The following is a 22689-nucleotide window of genomic DNA, read 5'->3' as shown; positions in this document are numbered from 1 at the left end:
TTGGCTTAGCTTACTGTTGTACGGTGTCCTCCAGTGCCCAGAGAGGCGCCTTTAAATAAAATGTATTATTATTATTATTATTAGCTTAGCATAAAAACCTGGAGAGAGGGGGAAACAGCTATAGATATCTGCTCAGTCGCCATATTGCGGAGGTCAGATCTGCTAGTTCAATGAACAGCAACATGAATGTAAATTATTTACAACTTTTTCTTTCTCTAAACATGCAGATTTCTATATTATATTGTTATATTGTTATATTTCTATATTATATCGATATATCGTTTTATTTCTATATGTATTATATTGTTTTAAAGCTGTCTGGTTGCTTCTTTTTGGTGAAATGTGACATTTCTTTACAGGATTAAACATAATTCAACAGGTTAATTATTTTCCACACACAGTTTTTCTTGCCACTTTCCTGTTAGACATTAATTTGTAGTGTGTGTGGAGACTTTATGCACCAGTTCACACACACACACACACACACACACACACACACACACACACACACACACACACTAATGTAACAACTATTCACTGTTTTCATTCTGTATTCTGTAAAGAAAACTGTGGCTTTCTGTTTTGTTCTGAATACTTCATCTGTTTGTACGTTCAGAAGCCGACTGAACCAACATTGGATTCGATTTCTCACGTTTATAAAAAGCCAAATTTCATGAAAATCGGTTCAGATTTAATCGAGTTACGATCTCTCAGTGTTGTTAACGAGCCGTCACATCGAGGGAGTACCACTTTTGTCCACAGGGGGCGCCAGAATCAACACACAATCAAACTTCCTTGTTGGAGATTTAAGTAGAAATATCACCGTCTAAAAATACTCCATTACAAGTTAAAGTTCAAAACGTTCAAAGGCCCATTCCACCCCAATGAGTACAAACAGGTGAACACCTTAAACACACCTCATTCAAACAGCAGCAGCACATTAACTCAACCCGGAGGTTAAACAGGATTGTCTGGCCTCAGACAAAGAGCTGAAACCTCATTGGCTGTTGACCTTCCTCCTCCTCCTCCTCCTCCTCCTCCTCCTCCTCCTCCTCCTCCTCCTCCCTGCTGGCCGGCAGACTGTTGACCCGAGGCTGCTTTATGATGAGCTGCAGGGTCGACGGCACTTTATTGACTGACAGCAGACCAGGTACGCTACTGACTGTGTGTTTGTGTTAATAACTGACAAATATCTGATTATTAAGAGCAGTTTCAACCTGTTTCTGTCCTTTTATTGTTTGTTAATCAGAGTTGGAAAGTAACCAAATACATTTAGTCATTCCATTTTATGAATCATTCACAGGGAATATTTTCACTCCACTGCATTAATCTGACTCTTTACCTGTAAGTTACTAAATTAAAATGAAACTATTAAACAGTTTAGATATAAAAGTACATATAGAAGATTAACTGGCAACTTTTTTGATCATCATTTAAGTAATTCTTAGTGTAAAAATGCCAATTATTTCATGGTTCCAGCTTCCTGAATGTGAAGATTTGTTGAATAACTGGAGAGGAAACAGATATCTCGGTAACCCCTCCTTTTACAGTCCCCTAATTACCAGGTATTTACCAGGTAAATATATGGTAATTCATAGCATCTTCTTGTGTAATTACCACCAGTATAAGAAGGTAAATACATGGAAACTACAGCTGGAGTACAAAGTATTTATCTGGTAAAATATTTTACAGTGCACTGATTACCAGGTAGTGACCCGGTAAAACATAGAATGTTCTTGTGTAATTTACACTAGTAAAAGAAGGTAAATACAGGGAAACTACAGTCAAAGTACAAAGTATTTACCTGGTAAAATATACTGAAATGACACTGTATTATTGGGTAATTACTGCTGGTAACAAGTAAGTAAATACTGAGTACCATGTAGTTAACAGGTGTAGGTTGGTAATTACTCAGATATAATTGTATAAAATATGGAATTGTTTCTATTTAAGTTGAACATTTTTGCCCGTATTTACCTGTTATCATCCTCTGCAGGAACGGCTTTCCTCTGCTGCCGTGGCCCAGTATATCTTCTTAAATATTGGGTACGTTCTTGCATATGGTTGTAGAACTTACCCAACATGTACGCTGAAACTGTACTGTAAAAGGAAGCCTTGCTTGTTTCCATGCTATTACTATATTCTTACTAAATTCTTTGTTATAGAATATTCCATTGTCTATGCAATTAAGTTAATTTCTACCATTCATGTTCCATGACATTACTAAGTAAAATGTGACAAATTACCCAGTTAGTAAGATGAACCTGTACTGTAAAAGGAAGCCTTGCTTGTTTCCATTCTATTAACAGGATCTTGCCATATAATTTGTAATAGATTTCTCCCTTTTCAATGCAATCAATACAATCTTGAACCTTAAAAGTTCCACAACATTACTAAGTAAAACATGCCAAATTACCCAGTGAGTAAGATGCAACTGTACCACACAAAAAGGAATGTTTAATACCAAGATATAACAAAGGCACAGTGGAAAGTAACAAGATGTACCAAAGTTACCATGAACATTGTTAAGTAATATATACTTATTACTAAAGATTCGGGGTTCAAAGACAACACTTAAACAGAAAAACAAAAACAGAACTCTTCAAAATGTTTAAAATCTGAAATAAAGTATGCTGCCGTACACGAGCAGACTGTAAAGTAGGCAAAGACAAACTCAAAAACATATTACCTTTCAACAACCCTTCTACCCTTCAACTCCCTACCATAGGGAAAGTAGTAATGTGAACCTTCACTTCCTAAATTTGCATTTCATGGGTAGCAGCTCAGAATTTGTTTAATTTTTTCTTCAAGCGGGTTGTTACCCTCCAGGAAGGTCTTGCAGGTTTTGGCGTAGTTTCCTAAAGTGTCCTCCTCAGTGAACTCTGGCAGCAGCCCGAAATCTTCACCCTCTGCAGCAATCCACACCTCTGCAATGATTGCCGTTAAGGCGATTGTATTTCTGTCAACGCGCAGCGATTCACAGCTGAGGCTGATGCTCCTTGTACGCCGAAATTCTTTTAGAACAGCTCTGTATCGGTGTACGACGTCCTCTGGACCCTGAACTACAAGACAGATTATAAAATATGATCTATTAACATTATATCATAATCACACAAACATTAATAATCTTGATTTTACATAACAGGACATTCTAGAGTTAGAGAGGTAAATAACGTATATAATCTAGTCTCTGCACTCCTCTCCTTCACTCTACTCTTATAAAAGTGATTAATTCAATAAATAGTGCTTTATGATAGGCCCAGCCTATTGCGTGTGTGCACACTGACACTGGACTTCTGCCCAAAGAAAATCAGTCAACACATAAGGGTGCTACATTGAAACTATAAGCAGGGAGTGCAGCAGCAAAACCCAGACAGAGCAGACAGCAGCAATGACAATGAACAGGCGGAAAGCACAACAGGGGGAGCTGGGGGCGGCGGTGGGTTGAAGTCGGCTAGTGGAGGAAGCAGCAAGAGAAGCCAGGCGAGAGCAGTTTAAATACTGAGCTTTGAAAGTGATTAGCCAATAGGAGCATTGGTGAAGTCAGCTGAGTGATCAGCTGATGGGGCTAGGCTTGCTTGCTGCTGACAGCTGATATAGAGCGTGTCGTTGTGGCCTGCCTGAACTAACCCTATGTTTTAAGAATATAAAAGATTGTAACACTGAGATGAAAATGTCCCATACACTAAACTAGGTCCATTTTTGTCACCTGGAGCATGTACAATAATCTGAAGGCTTCATGCGAAAAGCTATTAGCCACCCACCGTGACCGACTCCATACTGAAGCACATATCAATACAGGTCTCAGCACAGGATATCGTAAAAATATAAAACAGAAAAGGCCATTTGAAGTTTTAAAAAAAATAATAATTTGCATTCAAAAACTGTGGGTTTAAAACATTTCTGACTTTACTTTGAATATCTCTGTGGGCCTTAATTGTTCTTGTTCTGTTTAACTAATATACAGTGTTTATAACAAATAGCGATCGTACTAAATTCTGTGTAGGACATGGTCAATATTGAAAATCAGCTTGCATCATAGTTATTGACGATACCCTGCCCTTGGCAATACCCTGAACTATGATAACGTACAAGCCTAATATGACTGTATAATATAAGATGATTGTGAGCTATCCTTTTCATAATGATGAAAGTTACCTCTTTTTCCAAATTTTGCAGGGTTTTCCTTCTTCTTATTCTTTCTCTTCTTCTTATTCCTCTTTTCTTCAGAGGAGGAGGAGTCTGACTCAGAGTCAGATGTTGAAGAGTCTGAGGAATCCATGAGCCTCCTTTTGTCGGACCCTTAAACAGACTAACAAAAATAATTATTTTTTCTGATTTTGCGCTTGAAAAAAAAAAATCTTATTGTAGCGTATTTATATTATTTGTATGATATGGATACAAAATAAGCAACTCATTTAGACTATAGATATAGCTTTCCATGTTGTTTTTGGGAAGAGCACTGTCTGGATACCTTTTGAAGATGTTGAAGGACTGGTCTTCACTGGGTTGAGACCTTTCTGCCTAAGGAAATCCCGCTCCTCTTTCAGAAGTCGGTTCTCCTCTTTTAGCAATCTATAATCCTCCTTAAACTTAGCCATGGTTGGAGCAGTGGTTGGAGCAGATGGCTGTGCAATCTCTTCCGCTAAAAAAGATGCAAAGACAAGGGCAGGTGTTGACTGATTTTCTTTGGGGAGAAGTTCAGTGTCTGTGTGCACACACGCAATAGGCTGGGCCTATCATAAAGCACTATTTATTGAATTAATCACTTTTATAAGAGTAGAGTGAAGGAGAGGAGTGCAGAGACTAGATTATATACGTTATTTACCTCTCTAACTCTAGAATGTCCTGTTATGTAAAATCAAGATTATTAATGTTTGTGTGATTATGGTATAATGTTAATAGATCATATTTTATAATCTGTCTTGTAGTTCAGGGTCCAGAGGACGTCGTACACCGATACAGAGCTGTTCTAAAAGAATTTCGGCGTACAAGGAGCATCAGCCTCAGCTGTGAATCGCTGAGCGTTGACAGAAATACAATCGCCTTAACGGCAATCATTGCAGAGGTGTGGATTGCTGCAGAGGGTGAAGATTTCGGGCTGCTGCCAGAGTTCACTGAGGAGGACACTTTAGGAAACTACGCCAAAACCTGCAAGACCTTCCTGGAGGGTAACAACCCGCTTGAAGAAAAAATTAAACAAATTCTGAGCTGCTACCCATGAAATGCAAATTTAGGAAGTGAAGGTTCACATTACTACTTTCCCTATGGTAGGGAGTTGAAGGGTAGAAGGGTTGTTGAAAGGTAATATGTTTTTGAGTTTGTCTTTGCCTACTTTACAGTCTGCTCGTGTACGGCAGCATACTTTATTTCAGATTTTAAACATTTTGAAGAGTTCTGGTTTTGTTTTTCTGTTTAAGTGTTGTCTTTGAACCCCGAATCTTTAGTAATAAGTATATATTACTTAACAATGTTCATGGTAACTTTGGTACATCTTGTTACTTTCTACTGTGCCTTTGTTATATCTTGGTATTAAACATTCCTTTTTGTGTGGTACAGTTGCATCTTACTCACTGGGTAATTTGGCATGTTTTACTTAGTAATGTTGTGGAACTTTTAAGGTTCAAGTTTGTGTTGATTGCATGGAAAAGGGAGTAATCTATTACAAATTATATGGCAAGATCCTGTTAATAGAATGGAAACAAGCAAGGCTTCCTTTTACAGTACAGGTTCATCTTACTAACTGGGTAATTTGTCACATTTTACTTAGTAATGTCATGGAACATGAATGGTAGAAATTAACTTAATTGCATAGACAATGGAATATTCTATAACAAAGAATTTAGTAAGAATATAGTAATAGCATGGAAACAAGCAAGGCTTCCTTTTACAGTACAGTTTCAGCGTACATGTTGGGTAAGTTCTAAAACCATATGCAAGAACGTACCCAATATTTAAGAAGATATACTGGGCCACGGCAGCAGAGGAAAGCCGTTCCTGCACAGGATGATAACAGGTAAATACGGGCAAAAATGTTCAACTTAAATAGAAACAATTCCATATTTTATACAGTTATATCTGAGTAATTACCAACCTACACCTGTTAACTACATGGTACTCAGTATTTACTTACTTGTTACCAGCAGTAATTACCCAATACTACAGTGTAATTTCAGTATATTTTACCAGGTAAATACTTTATATTTTGACTGTAGTTTCCCTGTATTGACCTTCTTTTACTAGTGTAAATTACACAAGAACATTCTATGTTTTACCGGGTTACTACCTGGTAATCAGTGCACTGTAAATATTTTACCAGATAAATACTTTGTACTCCGCTGTGTTTCCATGTATTTACCTTCTTATACTGGTGGTATTACAAGAAGATGCAATGAATTACCATATATTTACCTGGTAAATACCTGGTAATTAGGGGACTGTAAAAGGAAGGGTTACCAATATCTCCTGTAAAATATTTATTATTATTATTTAACTCAAGGTTGTAGAGTTAAATTTAGATATAGTTCCCTCTATGCTGCTTTTAAAACACAATAACAATAGATTAATGAGTTGTTAAAATAAAAAAATACAACTTTTTATGATGAATTGTTGACAAATTAATTATGTTAAATGTTTAAAGTATTTGTAAATGGGAAAAAAATCTAATTATCCAAACACAGAGCAGAATTTACTTGAATATAATTATTTTATTAATTATAATATATTAAATTCTTCTGTTTCCTTCGGATGTTTTGTGTATCTGTGTGTTTCTGAGCATGCTCAGTCGGCTTGCATTCAATCAAAGATGTTCTCTCGCTCCACTCTGAACTCTGAACCTTTCAACGTCTCTGTTTCCAAAAACTGTCGCTTCAAAAAATCACAACAAGGGCGCCCATCTTTTTCTCAACCTCCTGCTCGCGGGTATGGGCTCGGTATCGGCTCAGTATTGGCTCGATATCGGCTCAGTATCGGTTCGGTATCGGCTCGGTATCGGTTCGGTATCGGCTCAGTATCGGCTCGATGTCGGCTCAGTGTCGGCTCCAGTTACAATATACAAGAGATAAATAACTTCAAAAATGATAGTTGATCATAAATATATATGTAGTGAATCCAGAAAATCAGAGGGATCTTTAAACTTTAACATTTTAATTAAAGGAGTAATTAAAGGAGTAATGGGCAACTAGTTACACAGTTACAGATTTTACTCCTCAACTAGTCGTTTAATTAATTAAATTATTTAAATTTATAGATTTTAACAGAAAAAAGTGTCAGAACAACGTTTAATTCAACACAGAATGAATCATTTCCAACTTCCCTAAAACAAATACTGCCTGAAACCCGCCGTGTCTTCATCCCCTGAGTCAGAGTCCTGGTTGGTTTAAGCCTCCTCCTCCTCCTCATCCTCTTCCTCTTCCTCCTCCTCACCTACTGTGGTTTTATAAACTTTATAAACAGGACGTCAGCACAGAGACTCAACTAAAGTGTCGATTTGAGCAAGAAAAGAAAATTCTGTGACTTTCTTTTATGGAGCAACTTCCTCTGAATGAGTCAATGAGCTGAGATCAGTCGGAGGTCAGTTACTGCTCAGACTGCAGCAGTCGGAGGTCAGTTACTGCTCAGACTGCAGCAGCTGGAGACATCAAAACCCACAAAGAAGAGAGAGGAAGAAAGACGAAGATTTAAAGGACAGAAGAAGAACTTTTTTACTTGTTTCATCATTTTATTTCACTTTTTTTTTTTTTTTTTTTTACCTTTTTCCAGCAGTCAGTCGAGTTCTTCAGGAATTATTAAAACTGCCTTTAATAAGGTTTGAAAGCTGATTTATTAATTATTGTTATTTTATTTTAAATATTTATTTGACATTTTATTGACTGTTTCTTGTTTGTGTCATAGTTTTAATTCTAATATAAATGTATGAAAGTCACTGTTTTTATTTATATTTATATGTGTTTGTATCAGGATTATTATATTTATGTATTTTTTAATTAGTTTTTCTTTTTTATTTAATTTGTATTATTTTTGTTTTAAAGTCAGTTTCGGCTTCAGTTTAGTTTTATATTGTTTATATTTAGTTTCAGTTTCATTATTTGTAGTTTCAGTCTAGTTTTTGTTCTTGTTTTTTTTTTCTGTTAACTAAAATGTTTTTTTTTTACCTAATAATCTTCTTGGTTATAACATAATAAAAGTTATATTTCTGTATATTTCTTCTTAGTTTTTGAGTCCAGTAAAGTTTCGACTCTTTGTGTCTCCAGACCGACACGATGTCCATCCCAGATCTGATCAAGAAGAAGAGAGACGGAGGAACGCTGAGCGACGACGAGATCAAAACTTTCATCGAGTCTGTGGCGAACGAAACCATCCAGGAGTGTCAGACAGGTAGAAACAGAGCGAGAGCTGGAGACAGTTTCTGATCACATCAAACATTTACACTGTCTGTCTGTTCAGGAGCCATGTTGATGGCGATCTGGCAGAAGGGAATGGTCGACCAGGAAACCGAGACCCTGACCAGGGAGATGATGTCATCAGGGGAAGTGATGTCGTGGCCAGAGGAGTGGGCGGGGCTTGTGGTTGACAAACACTCAACGGGAGGCGTGGGAGATAAAGTCAGCCTGGTGTTGGCGCCGGCGCTCGCTGCCTGCGGCTGTAAGGTGAGAAGCCCCCCGCCGACCACATCGACCCCGCTGAGTCACTGTTAGTTACTGGATGATGTCATAACCTCAGGTGTGTGTCTGCCAGGTGCCTATGATCAGTGGGCGGGGCTTGGCTCACACAGGAGGGACTCTGGATAAACTGGAATCGATTCCCGGATTCAGCATCCACCGATCGGCAGCGCAGGTTCACGTATTCACCGTCAACGTTCACAGAGATGCTGCAGCCCACCAGACCCCATTCATAAAAACACTAATTTAACCAGCTCATTCAAACACAATAGAATCACAACAGAGCTCCCTAAAACTGCTTTGTTCATCTTTCCACAACAACAATCACAAACTCAAAATATGGTCGATATAAACCTTTAATTCACAGAGTTAAATATGAAAATAGACACACATCCGGATGCTACAGCCGCCATTTAACACTAATCCTCAGAGACAAATCGTCAAAGTTTATCCACTAACAGTAGTTGTTGTTGTTTGTTCCACTAACAGTAGTTGTTGTTGTTTGTTCCACTAACAGTAGTAGTTGTTTGTTCCACTAACAGTTGTTGTTTGTTCCACTAACAGTAGTAGTTTTTTTTTTTTATTGTCAGTGTCTGACAGCATTATGGAAAGGATCCCTACAGAGATAGACCTTTAGTTTAACCACAAACAGCCGTAATATCACTATCACTCTCCACCAGACTCCAGAGACACAAACACTGATTTTACCTCCAAAAACTAAATAAAGTTTACCAAAAGAGTCTCTCTTAGTGTTTCCACTGTTCCAACAAACAACAACTTAACAAAAAAAATGTTAATTTACAGTTTATGTTGTTAGAAAATACTACTAGCTGTTGGAAGTCAGTCAGTTGATTAAAGTGAACCTTTTGTACTCTGATAATTAATATTATTTTAAATGTGCAGATTCGGGAGATCCTGGGCTCCGTGGGCTGTTGCATTGTGGGTCAGACGGAGACGCTGGTCCCTGCAGATCGAGTCCTGTACGCCCTGCGGGACGCCACCAGCACCGTGGACAGTTTACCGCTGATTACCGGTATCACTCACATACCAACGCTAACAGTCGCACTGCTGAGCTTCTGTTCGTTCGATATATTAATTAAAATGTTGTCGTTTCAGGTTCTATAATCTCAAAGAAAGGCGCCGAGTCTCTGTCGGCTCTGGTGCTCGATGTAAAGTTTGGACGAGCTGCTTTGTATAAAGACCTGGAGAGCGCTAAAGAACTAGCACAGTCATTAGTAAGTATCAGATATTTAAAACCAGACTCCATTCATAAAAACGCTAATTTACCAGATCATTCAAACACAATAGAAACACAACAGAAACACAACAGAACTCCCTAAAACTGCTTTGTTTGTCTTTCCACAACAACAATCACAAACTCAAAATATGGTCGATATAAACTTTTAATTCACCGAGTTAAATATGAAAATAGACACACATCCGGATGCTACAGCCGCCATTTAACGTTAGCTAATCCTTAGAGACATATCGTTATATTAGTTTATCCACTGACATAGTCGTTTTTGTTCCACTGACAGTAGTTTGTTTGTTTGGTGTTTGACTAACAGTTTTTGTTTGATCCACTAACAGTTTTTAGTTGTTGTTGTTTGTTCCACTAACAGTAGTCGTTGTTTGTTCCACTAACAGTAGTTGTTGTTTGTTCCACTAACAGTAGTCGTTGTTTGTTCCACTAACAGTAGTTGTTGTTTGTTCCACTGACAGACTCAGGTTGTTATTGTCAGTGTCTGACAGCATTATGGAAAGGATCCCTACAGAGATAGACCTTTAGTTTACCCACAAACAGCCGTAATATCACTATCACTCTCCACCAGACTCCAGAGACAAAAACACTGATTTTCCCTTCAGATCATTGTAACTTCATTAAAGTGAACAGAAACAGAATAAAACTCATTAAAAGCGTCTCTGTTAGTGTTTCCAACAATCACCAACTCTGGTTTGGTGGAAATAAATCCTTAATTCACCGACGTAGATGATAAAAACAGCAGTTTCAGTCGGAGCAGACCGGCTATGGAAACAAACCACAGAGAGGCTGCGATACAACACAGGCAGAGGGAGAGAGACACCATGTGACTCTGTTTCTTTGTATATTAATGCTTTAAATATGATGATGTTGTTTCAGGTGAACGCAGGAAACGGTCTGGGCGTGCGTACGGCGGCGGTGCTCAGCCGTATGGACGCTACGATCGGTCGCTGTGTGGGAAACAGTCTGGAGGTGATTGAATCTCTGGAGACGCTGAAAGGAAACGGACCCGACGACCTGATGGAGCTCGTCACGACTCTGGGTAACGATGTCACATTAAAGTTACCGAATCTGCTTAATTTCTAGTTTATAAACTTGTTTTTAAGTTTGTTATTTTTATATAATATTATTTATATATATATATAATAGAATATTATAATATATATATATAATATAATATATATTTATATTTAAAGTATTTAAGTCTTAATTTGTCTGAAATAACAAAAATATTAAAATTATTTTCACATAAAACAAGAAAAGCTGTAAATCCTCAAATTATTATAACATTTGTGCTCGATGGCTAATCAATTAATCTACTAATCAATTAATCTACTAATGAATTAATAACTTCAGCTCTGTTGTTAGTAAATTCTTTACCATAATCTATAATATTCATTGACTTTTAATTTAACTTTAAAGATAAAAGGCTGCAACTAATAATCATCTCAATATTATTTTCCTTATTGATTATTGATTAGTTTGGTTACGTCTTAAAATGTTTTGTTTTGTTATTTATTATTAAATAAAACTAAATTAAAAAATGAATAATATATTAATATTAACACAACAAAAACAAACTGTTTCACTGAATGTTTTGTGGAAGAATTAAAAATAATTTTGTATTAATTTTATTGATCGATAATCTGTCGGCTATAATTTAATTATAATTAATAATAATATAGATTTCCAATAATCGACCCCGATAATTATAAGAATAAAAGAGTTTGTTCAGTTTGGCTTAAATATTAATTAACTATAAAAATAGTTTTTAATTAATTTTATTTCATCATCAAATATTTTCAATCAATAATTCTTTAATTTCTCATTTATGATATAAAATCCATATATTTACTGACTTTAGTTAATTAATTCATCAAACTGATTCTAACTAGCAGATTAATCAATAATTAAAATAATGATTGGTTGCAGCTCTTCAATAGTTTCCAATTAATTAATCAGCTAATTGATTTTAGCTCTAATGAAGCGCTAACGTTAGCATCAAAGAGCTAACGTTCAATGAGTTAAACAGTAAACTGAAAGTAATCAAGTTACTTTAACACTCTGATACTGACTCGGATTACATTTTTAAAGTAACTCCAGACCCTGCGTACGTATCAGATCAATAACTCAGTATTGATTGATTGATTGATTGATTGATTGATTATGGAGCAATCACATCCTGTGTATATAAATATAATTTAATAAATAAAAAGTTACATATTTTACGAGTATCGCTCCACAACTGATCAACTTTAAGTTATTGATCTCCCTAATAATCAATAATTCTGAATAAAAGAGTCGTAACTGGAAAAGATCATTAACAGCAGAATAAAGTGTTGTTGTTGTTGTTGTTGTTGTTGTTGTTGTTGTTTGTGCAGGCGGCCTGCTGCTGATGTTGACGGGCTTGGCGCCCGACCAATCAGAGGGCAGCAGGCGGATCTCGGAGGCTGTGATTGGTGGAGCCGCTCTCTCCAAGTTCCGGGCCATGATGGAGGCTCAGGGCGTTGCCACGGAGACGGCCCGCTTGCTTTGCTCCGCCCACTCAGATTATTACAGCGTCCTGAGGAAGTCGGAGCATCAGCGGGAACTGGAGACGCCTACAGATGGTGAAACACATTGATTATTGATCACAATCAATATATTGGCTGATGCGTTCAAGGACGGTTGAAATATTAATGGCAACAAATGAGTTTAATTATATTTTTATTTATTGCAACAAATGTAAGAAAAACATTCACAATAATATTATTTATTTAAATTAAGACTTTATTAATATGTTTACTTTTTTATAGATTATAAACTTATATTCCTACTTATGAACTTAAATATTTTTATTTACTTACATATGTATGTAATTATATATTTAATAACTTTAATTTTTTACTCACTTAAGTACTTATATATATTTATATTATATTTATTATATATTTACTAACTTACATATTTATTTACCAACTATTTTATTGGAAAATCAACAGCAAAAATAAAAAAAACAATTAAATGAATTAAGTAAATTTCATAATTTCTTGTATTTAAAAAAGTTTCAGTTCCGCAGTTGAACTAATAATAAATAATATATAATAATAATGAAAATAATAAATATTATTAATATATAATAATGATAAACAATAATATATAATAATAATAATAATATATATATTTATATATGTTGATGGTTTGTACCAATAAATAACATAAAGCAGATATATTTTAATGTCAGATATTTTCTGTAAAAAGTCTGTTAAAGGAACCAAAAACAGATTATTTACATCAACATCGATCAGTTATTGATTGCGACTGATAATTGATCACTCATTGATTGTGACTCTCTCTGCAGGTGTGTTCGAGGGCGTCGACGGTTTGGTTTTAGCTGAAGTTCTTCATAAGTTGGGGGCGGGACGATCGAAGGCCGGAGAGCCTATCAATCACAGCGTGGGGGCGGAGCTACTGGTGTCACCGGGTCAGAGGGTCGGGAAAGGTGAGAGGTCAATGATGATGATGGTGATGATGATGATGATGGTGTTGGTGGTGAGTTCAGGGACAGCCTCCTGTTGATGATTTTTTTTGTATTTTCAGGCGTCTCCTGGTTGCGGATCCACTACGAGGATCCGGTTCCGACTCCAGACCAGATCCAGCGACTCCAGACCGCCCTGAGTCTGAGACCATGTGACCGACCACAAACACCACAAACACAGAGTCTGGTGGAAGAACTCCTATTACCTCGTTAAACGTTTTAATACTTTTATTTATTAGACAATAAAACAATAAGAAACTGCTGCACGTGACCCCTCGCTAAGCCCCGCCCTCCCTTAGTTACTGTTGCCGAGCGATCAGTTTACAATAAACATATTGATTATTAGACGATTTTAACGATTAACTCAGTTGTTTTAGGTTAAAAAAGATTGTTGGTGAAGTTTTTATTTGTAATTTAAAGTGACACTAACTTTGTTTTATTAGTTACAGAAATATTTCTGATTAATAACTTTTAATATATAAAAATTACAAAATAAAGTCACTTAAATTTACTGAAGCTACTTGATCAATAAGTTGATTTTAACACATAAAAACTAAAAAGAAAGTAACTTAATACCAGAGTGTAGAAATACTCAAGTTATTATTGATTAATTATAATTATTGATTTAAATTATTTAATATGCTCCTGGAGAGTTTGTGAATTTCCTCATCAATAAAGTTTTATCTTATTTTAACCTGTAATAACAGAATTTAATATATTTGTGTTTTATTACTAATCTGAATGAAAGTAACTTAAGTTCTTCAACAAATGTAATGGAGTAAATATAAATATTAAAAGAAATAAGTCAACGTATTGTTTACATGTTTAAATGTGTTTACATTCCAGCTCTGATGACACAAAATATGAATTAATTACTTTAATTACTGCTGTTCTGTTTTCCTGAGTGTCCCTGAACACAACATGTTAATTAGTCATTAGTTTGTTGGAGGTTTAACGAGCGTTTGTTGACAGATCCACCACGAATGAGGAGCATAAGCCTCCAAAACCTGTGATTCACAAGTGTGAGGGGTACGCAACTCAGAGAAACAATCTGTAACAGGCTCAGTGAACGCAACAGTCTCACATTAGCTTTCACTCCGCTGGTTTTAGCCTTTAACTCGGCACAATCTGCCTTCCGATGTCCTTTCTCGTGACAATAGTAGAGATACCGTAAAGCTTCCAATAAAAGCAGGGTCCCTAATAGACCCAGGTCTCTTTTAAAAGCCTGGTGTGGCTACACGTTTTAACAAATAAACGCAGGTCTCCAATAGAGGCCTGGTCTGGATTTTATAGAAATTATCTCGATGTATAAAACCTCTTAAAATCCACCGGGTCGCCTGCTTGAGCGAGTTTTAAGTCGTTTTGATCTCCTACACAAATATAAATGTTTAAACTTCTGTCAGTATGTACATAATGAACATCATTAGATCAGTTATAGATTCTCCACAATTCAATCGTTCAATATATTTTACGAAAACTATCAATACCAAAGTTTAACGTTAATTCATTCTGAATTACCGGTAACACGGTAAACAAGAGAGACGGAAATAGTAAAGGAATTAAAGGCCTGTCCCAAATAAAGGCAGGGGGAGTTCAGTGATTTAAGCAAATAAACAGGCTTTTATTAGAAGTTTTACGGTATTCCCATTGTCAAAATTATCCCTTGCTTTAAGTTCAGCTTTGAAATGTCCAACTGTCTCTGAACCCGTCCTTATGGAGCGATACGTACTCCTCAGCTGAACCAGCAGCCTCAGCAGCTGTAGTCATTCTCCGTTCCCTGATGTATGTTGCAATACGTTCTGGAAGACTATTTTTAAATCATCAAATCACACAACTCATCAAAAGTAGTGACTTCAAGCGCAGTTAACCATCGGCTATAATGAGAAGTCTCTGCGTGTGTTTGACCATTTTTCTTCTCCCAGGACCTAAAACGCTGACGATATGTTCATAAGCCTTCAGTACGGCTGCTTTTATTTTGTCATAGCTAGAGTTATCGTCCACAGTCACAGATGAATATTCCTCCTGCGCCGACACACTCTGAAGCATGAGGACGCAGGTCCTAGCCTTAGCTACACGTTCAAACAGCAAGAAAAAAGGCTTTTTTTTCATTAAATCGAGGCAACAAGCGGAAGTTATTGAAGTGAAGCCGATCAGAAGAGCTGGGCAGCTTCCCGCTCTCAGCCTCACTGGACAATAGTCCATCTTTCACCAGAGACAAACGAAATCCCTCCAAATCTAGTTCTGCTATCTGACGGATTCTCTCCACTTCAAGTTGTTTTTTAACTTCTAGTTCTTGTTTCATTTTTTCATGGTCCAACTGCAACATCAGAATCTCTTTTTGTTGCTCAGAATTTTAATCCACGAGTCTGAAAAGACACAGCAGGAGGATCTGGAGAAAAATCCCCCTCAGCCTCAGACATTATTCCATCGTCAATTAGCTGTTATAGTGGGAGCGTGCCTATGTTCCCACATTTCCTTTTTCATAAATTTCTATCAGATTTTATCCCCCTTTCTCCCCCTAGCCCTAACCCTAACCACATAGGGCTGTGGGAACATAGTGCTGACCCCTTTATAGCCGCTTTAACGTTCTCTTTGAGACGTCTGTCACCTTCGAACTCCACTGAATAATGTGCAGCAATCTTGAGCAACTGCTCTTTTGTGCATTTATCCAGGGACTCCCGAGATGGGTCGGCAATAAACGCTTCAACTTCAGCCATTACAAAATATGCAGCACAACAAACAAGGTCAACACCACACTTTTACGCACACCAAAGGACCAGAGAGTCACAACGCCGTTCACCCGTGCGCACCAGAGAGGAATAAACTTCCATTCAGTTTGGAGTTTCCCCGTTATCGAAACCCAACCGGCCAACTAAACTCCCCCCCAGTCTTCATGCGGTTAGTTAGCAGCACCCTCCCGCCTGGTGATATACTGAAACCAAACACCGAATTTACAAATACATTTACAAATAATCGCGCAAAAAAACAGGAACAAACACGATCGGACGAGCCCCCAATTTGTCATAACCCGGCTCCTAGGCTATGACAAATACGGCATAGGACACAATAGATGGCTATTAATGAGTGAATTTATTATATTAACTTAAACAACTGAGCTTATAAGTACAAATGTGAAGTGTGTCAGTCAGTAACATCAGTAATGTAAATGTGGATGTTTGAGCAATATGAGCTGTAAATGTTGTAATGTGCTGATGGTGCCTTCAAGGACACATAGGAAAAACAATAACTGGTCAACCACATCAGCACATCAACATTAGACAGGGACCGTCACATATTATCATTGATTATTGACTCAAATTGATCACAAATAAATGACTTTAAGTTCTCTAATGTGTTTTCTTTTTATGATCCAGTTTTTAAATTTTAGTTTCATTTGATACTTTAAGTATTTAAAGTATTATGAAAGTAACAAGAAAATGTTTATTTTGGGAGCTGCAGATGTCCAAAAATGACAATAATGTTTAATTATACTTTGTTTATAGTTAAATTACATTATCAGTTTATTAGAACAGAAATATTTAAAGTTTCTTCTTCTCAACAGTGACTGAATCCCATTAAAAGGTATATTTCTGTATTTCTGTGTATACTTCTATAAGTTTTCAAACAGATGAAGACATTTGACTGTAAATTGATGAAAAACAAATAACAAAACAAATCTGGGTTAAAACTGTAAATAATCCTTAAACAATAAGACAAAAATATCATAAAAAACACAAAACAAAAAACACATAAAAACATTAATTTCTTTTTCATTAATTATCATGAATGAGATTCATTCTGTGAAGTTTAGTTGGTTTATAATTAGTGATTATTTATAGATTATATCTTCTGTAATTAAATATATTAACGTATTGGTCACCAGTTTGTAGTCAGTATGTTTGTTGTGATGCAGCTGTCTGACCAGCAGGGGGCGCTGAAACTCTCTTAACAATTTAATTAATTTACATTATTGAGCTTTAATAATAATAATTTCTGCTTTAATCTGAAGTTTTAAGATAAACAGTTAATTACTATAAATGATTCTGAGCCTTCAAACATTTTAAATATTCAGATTTTATTATTAATTCTTAAATATAAATGTGTAAAAAATGTAAAATATTTTATGATTCCAGCTTCCTAAAAGTGAGGATTTGTTTAACTGGAGAAAAATGTCTCCTGTAAAATATTCATCTTTATTATAGCGTTCAATTTAGATATAATTCCCTTTATGCTACTTTATAAAACACAATAAAAATAGATTAATAAGTCATAAAAATAATGTTTTCTTCAGTAAATAACATTGGAAAGTAACAATTATCATTTACTGTAGTTAGATATAAAACTAATAAATGTTATATTAGAAATTATGAAATAGTATAAAATAATTCAAATATAATCCAATAATAATAAATTAATGTGAACAGTTGCATTCTGCAGTTTGACCACTGGGTGTCACTAAATCCGTCTCACTGGTATTTGGATGCTTTTACTTTTATTATTCAGTATTTCCACATTGTTGTTGTCTCTACTTTTACTTAGAAAATATCAAAAACAAAGAGTTTGTGGAAATATGAGAAATTAAACTTTATTAAACAAAAAATAAAAACCGACTCGAGGCGTAAAAAAGTGAATCTAACAACTCTAACAAATCTTTATTTATAAAAAAAATACAAACAGAAAAATGTCACATCAGGAGTTTGTTGGAGGAAGAAGTCGGGCTGTCGTCTGTCGCCATGGAAACACAGAGCGGTGGGGGGGGGGTCGGGGTCGGAGGTCAGTGGACGACAGAGTTGAGCGGTTCAGCTCTGATGTTTCCTAAATCCAGAGTGGAGTCTGTCTCCTCATCGATCTCCCCGATCACCGCCCTGAAACCCAACAACATATCAATCAATCAATCAATAATCAATCAATAAGTAGTTGAAGTAATAGTTTTAATGCAGAATTAGAAGTATTTTTACTCTATTAGTACTTTTACTTCACTAAAATGTCTGAATGTTTCCTCCACTGTTGAATATTTAGACCTGTTTCTATCTACAATAAAGCCGACGTGACGGATTAACTTATTGATTAGTGTCTGCTGATGGTTCAGAGGTCAAAGGTCACTCACACGTTGTCTCCCCTGACGATGTAGAGTCCCAGCACCACCTGCTCCACCCCCTGACTGGAGCTGAACACCCGCTCGTGGCTCTCGTCCAGGATCAGGTTGATGGTCTGATCGAAGCCCTTCAGAGTGCCCTGAACACACAAAGACCTCGTATATCACATTGTCTCTTTATAGATCCAAATATATTGATCTACTGTATCTTTATTTATATTTCTGTTTACTGTAAGGCACCAACACAAACTCTGTGTGTTAACAACCTGAAGTTTTTACTTCCAAGTAAATTCTTTAAGACTCAATCAGAATCAGTTATTGATCCCTGGAGGAGTGTTAATTAGGGATCGAGCACTGAAAGTGAGAGACCCTATTGTTCCTGTTAGAATTATTATTATTATTTGGTGCCTGTTTGACCGCGTATTTGACCCCCGCGACATCCTCAAAACGGAATGAAAAAGTGCACAAAATTCAAACGTAGCTAAAATACCGATATGACATTGTCCCCGTGCACGGGCGCCGCCAAACGTCTAAGCCACGCCCCCCAGAATCAGCCCCCAAGACACGTAAGGCCCACATGTACGAAAATTGCTGCACATGTGTATCATGATAAAAGAAGCAGAAAAGCCTCTTGGACTCATGCCCCAAAACCCACAGGAAGTCTGATATTTACATTTTTAATTTACATCATTTTGTGGTCATTTTGACTTTTTGGGTTCTTTTTTGAAAAAACCCCTCCTTCTGGAGATTTTTTGGATCTGCTTCAAAATTTGTTAATACACTCTAAAAATGGTTGTTAAAAAACGGTTTTTATTTTTATTATTTTATTTTAAAGGGGGGTTCGTGGGGACTTTAAATTTAAAAAAATTTATAGAAGAAGTTTTTTTTTTCCCATTGTGTCCGTGGCGTCCCGTGGCGTCCAATTTCAAACCTTCGCCATGAAAGAGGGATTAATCATAACTTCTGCGTACATGATCCGATCTCAATGAAACTTCACTTGTCTGATAAGAGTCCCGCCCTGAACACGTAGTGATAGCGCCACCTAGTGGCAACAGGAAGTAAGTGCTGCGTGGCGATTTTGAGCTGATTTACGTAACATTTTCGTGTTGTGGTCCGCGCTTGTTACGACGGCACGTGACGCGGTCGCGGCGCACCCCGACGCGCGCCGGTTGCGAGATCCCGTCCAACGCTGCTCTCGGCTTTAATTACAGCTGCTCACAAAATATTAAAGAACAGAAATAATTATATTAAATTATTATTGTATCTAACAATATATCTACAAATACACACACACACACACACACACACAGCGCGACACACACAGACAGACAGACAGGCAGACAGGCAGACAGACACACACATTAAGGTTGTTTACTCACCACAATCATCCTCCCGTCGGAGGTAACGATGGCAACAGTACCTGGCTCACAGTTAAAGGACAAACAAACCTTTACCTGAATAAAACATCTTAAATTAACACTAATAACTTTAACTTTAATAAACTAATAACTTTAATAAACTATAATATATAACACTAACTGTATTTATTCATATCTTTAATAAACTATAATAAACTATAATAAACTATAATATATATATAATATTTAACACTAACTGTATTTATTAAGTAAAAAGCTTCTTCCATTAATAACAACACAACTAGCCTTCCTAGCTCGGGCGCTAAGCTAACGAGCATTTCTCCATTCATTCAGACGGGCGGTTAGCTCGTTAGCTTGCTAGCAGCAGGATACGGTTGATGTAGCTCTCCAGGGCGGTGGACATGGCTTCCTGCCGGGCTCTGCGTGCGTTTATCCCGCGGGGAGGTCGGTCGGTTGTCCGCCGGTCGGCTGGTGATCAAACAGCGCGGGAAAACGTCGGCGGAGAGAAAGAAGCTGCAGTCGGTAACGGCGACAACACACCGGAGGGCAGGCAGAAGCAATCCACCGCGGAGTCCCGGAGCAACAGGCGGGAGAGCAGAGCGCCGAGCGGGGACGTCACGTCCGGTTTTACGTTTTAACGGAAGAAATTTAAATAAAGATTAAATAATAAATATATAAATATAATTAAAGTATTACAAAAAAATCTCCTTTATTATTATATTATATTATATATTTTACATTATAATTGTTTTACGTTAAATGTCGCCGCAGTTTGTGCCTCTTATAATAAATATTATATTATATAATATTATATAATATAATTTATATTATTTTATATAAAAAGATTTCCGGCTATTTTTAATCTTTTTAACTATTAATTAACATTTACCGCAGTTTTAAAGATATTTCCAGAATCCTCAAAGACTCCGTCTGTAGCAGAACAGATTTTAGAATTTATAAATACATTTTAAAACTATAAATGAGATCTACCCCTGGAATGAATTCATTAGAGCAAGATTTAAATTTGAAGTGGATAATTGTTATTTATGCAACACAGATGCAGAAACCACAGAACACTTGTTTTATAATTGTGACACGATCTGAATGGAAATCCCTACATGAGTGGCTGATATCAAAATCAATAAATGTAGATTTTCTGGGAGTAATATTAAAAGATAAAAACACTGAATACCTAATTAACAACATAATACTTATGACCAAATTCTACATACATAAATCTCCTCCAGTGTGGAGTGCTTGGAAAAGTGATTTCTCTTTACTTATTAAATGTATAAAGAAAAACAAAACGCCCAGAAACTTTACACTCTTATGTTAGAACACAATTTAATTTAACCCCTCGCTAAGATCCTTTTTTAAGTGTATTGCCCAACATCTTGTATACTCTTCTTTTGTTTTACTTCTTTTATTTTCTTAGCTTTTATTTAATCCTAAAATGTCTCTCTTTATGAATTGTAAATGTTGAACAGAATTCATTAGGAGGTATGAACATGATTTTAATGTAATAATTGTTATATACCAAGAGTTTGTCACTGTAACATGTTTTTGATACAATTTCCAATAAAGCATTTGAAAAAAAACTAAAGTAACTAAATACATTAAAGTATCTTAAGTACAGTTTTTAGTTACTTTTACTTTAGTTTGAGTATTTTCTACTACTTTATACTTTTACTTCACTACATGTTCGAGGCAAATATTGTACATTTGACTCCACTAACTCTAATAATATGTAATTTAAAGATGTAATCTATTACAGCTACCAATTACTAATCCTGCTAAATAATCCCCATTTTAACTAAATGTAACCGTAATCTGGTTTTAATTTTGTTACATGTAATCCGTTACTCCCCAAACCTGTTCCTAATCTAATCCACTTTAAATGATGATGTATTATTAGTTAAAATAAGACTTTATTGATCACTGTGGGGGTAATCTACCAGCTGCAACATTAAAGTGATAAACATCTGATAAACTACCAGTTGCCATGGCAACTTTTAAATTAAAGATAAATAATATATGTATATGAATTTCACTACTTTCTTTTAACATTACAACTGATTATTATTAATTATACTAAAGTTCCGATTCTTTATTTTTACAGCAATTTGTAAAATAAGAACTACTTTTTACTTTTAGTATTAAATAGTATTTTTACTATTTATATTTAATTCAATTCAATTTTATTTGTATAGCACCAATTCATAACAGAAGTTATCTCAGGACACTTTTCAAATAGAGCAGGTCTAGACCGAACTCTTTAAAACATTAATTACAGAGACCCAACAGTACCACCATGAGCAAGACCTTGGAGACAAGGGCAAGGAAACACTGCCTGTTAAAAGGCAGAAACCTAGGACAGATCCTTCGGCTAACTGAAGGCTCTGGCTCCTGTTCTACTTTTAGAGACTATAGGAACCACAAGTAGCCCAGCATTCAGAGAACGTAGTGTTCTAGTGGGGTAATAGGGTACTATGAGCTCTTTAAGATATAAAGGGGCCTGACCATGAAGAGCTTTATAGGTGAGGAGGAGGATTTTAAATTCTATTCTACATTTTACAGGGAGCCAGTGCAGAGAAGCTAGTACAGGAGAGATGTGATCTCTTTTTCTAGTTCCTGTCAGTACTCGTGCTGCAGCGTTCTGAATTAATTGGAGCGTTTTAATGGACTTATTGGGGCAACCTGATAATAAAGAGTTGCAGTAATCCAGCCTTGAAGTAACAAATGCATGGATTAGTTTTTCTGCATCTGTCTGTGATAGT

The 22689-nt window shown here is 36.1% G+C and overlaps 3 protein-coding genes across 8 annotated transcripts; 1 reads left to right on the top strand and 2 right to left on the bottom strand.

Moving 5' to 3' along the window:
• Window positions 1-1046: 1046 nt before the first annotated feature.
• Window positions 1047-16784, top strand: tymp (thymidine phosphorylase). 6 transcript variants are annotated; one of them, XM_051393077.1, is made up of 11 exons: window positions 1074-1150; window positions 7762-7807; window positions 8253-8376; window positions 8446-8648; window positions 8722-8835; window positions 9564-9693; window positions 9777-9895; window positions 10801-10963; window positions 12303-12530; window positions 13262-13402; window positions 13501-16784. In XM_051393077.1, exons 3-11 carry the CDS (start codon window positions 8262-8264, stop codon window positions 13650-13652), a joined length of 1365 nt encoding a protein of 454 aa, XP_051249037.1. In that variant the 5' UTR covers window positions 1074-1150; window positions 7762-7807; window positions 8253-8261; the 3' UTR covers window positions 13653-16784. The 6 variants fall into 6 exon arrangements, with proteins under 6 accessions (XP_051249036.1, XP_051249037.1, XP_051249040.1 ...); XM_051393080.1 differs by lacking the exon at window positions 7762-7807 and adding an exon at window positions 1480-1531 and having other exon boundaries at window positions 1120-1150; XM_051393079.1 differs by having other exon boundaries at window positions 1126-1150; window positions 7765-7807.
• On the bottom strand, window positions 2386-4677 carry LOC127359215 (coiled-coil domain-containing protein 106-like). The gene is made up of 3 exons (XM_051393090.1): window positions 4475-4677; window positions 4159-4302; window positions 2386-3062 (listed from the first exon to the last, which is right to left on the bottom strand). Exons 1-3 carry the CDS (start codon window positions 4599-4601, stop codon window positions 2770-2772), a joined length of 564 nt encoding a protein of 187 aa, XP_051249050.1. The 5' UTR covers window positions 4602-4677; the 3' UTR covers window positions 2386-2769.
• Window positions 16785-18065: 1281 nt separating the features above from the next.
• On the bottom strand, window positions 18066-20507 carry lsm8 (LSM8 homolog, U6 small nuclear RNA associated). Its single transcript, XM_051393092.1, has 4 exons — window positions 20285-20507; window positions 19913-19953; window positions 18546-18673; window positions 18066-18303 (listed from the first exon to the last, which is right to left on the bottom strand). Exons 1-4 carry the CDS (start codon window positions 20313-20315, stop codon window positions 18213-18215), a joined length of 291 nt encoding a protein of 96 aa, XP_051249052.1. The 5' UTR covers window positions 20316-20507; the 3' UTR covers window positions 18066-18212.
• Window positions 20508-22689: the final 2182 nt, after the last annotated feature.

Source organism: Dicentrarchus labrax, unplaced genomic scaffold (genome assembly GCF_905237075.1).
Source record: "Dicentrarchus labrax unplaced genomic scaffold, dlabrax2021, whole genome shotgun sequence".
Lineage (NCBI taxonomy): Eukaryota > Metazoa > Chordata > Actinopteri > Moronidae > Dicentrarchus > Dicentrarchus labrax.
This window is presented reverse-complemented; position numbering and strand designations above follow the sequence as displayed.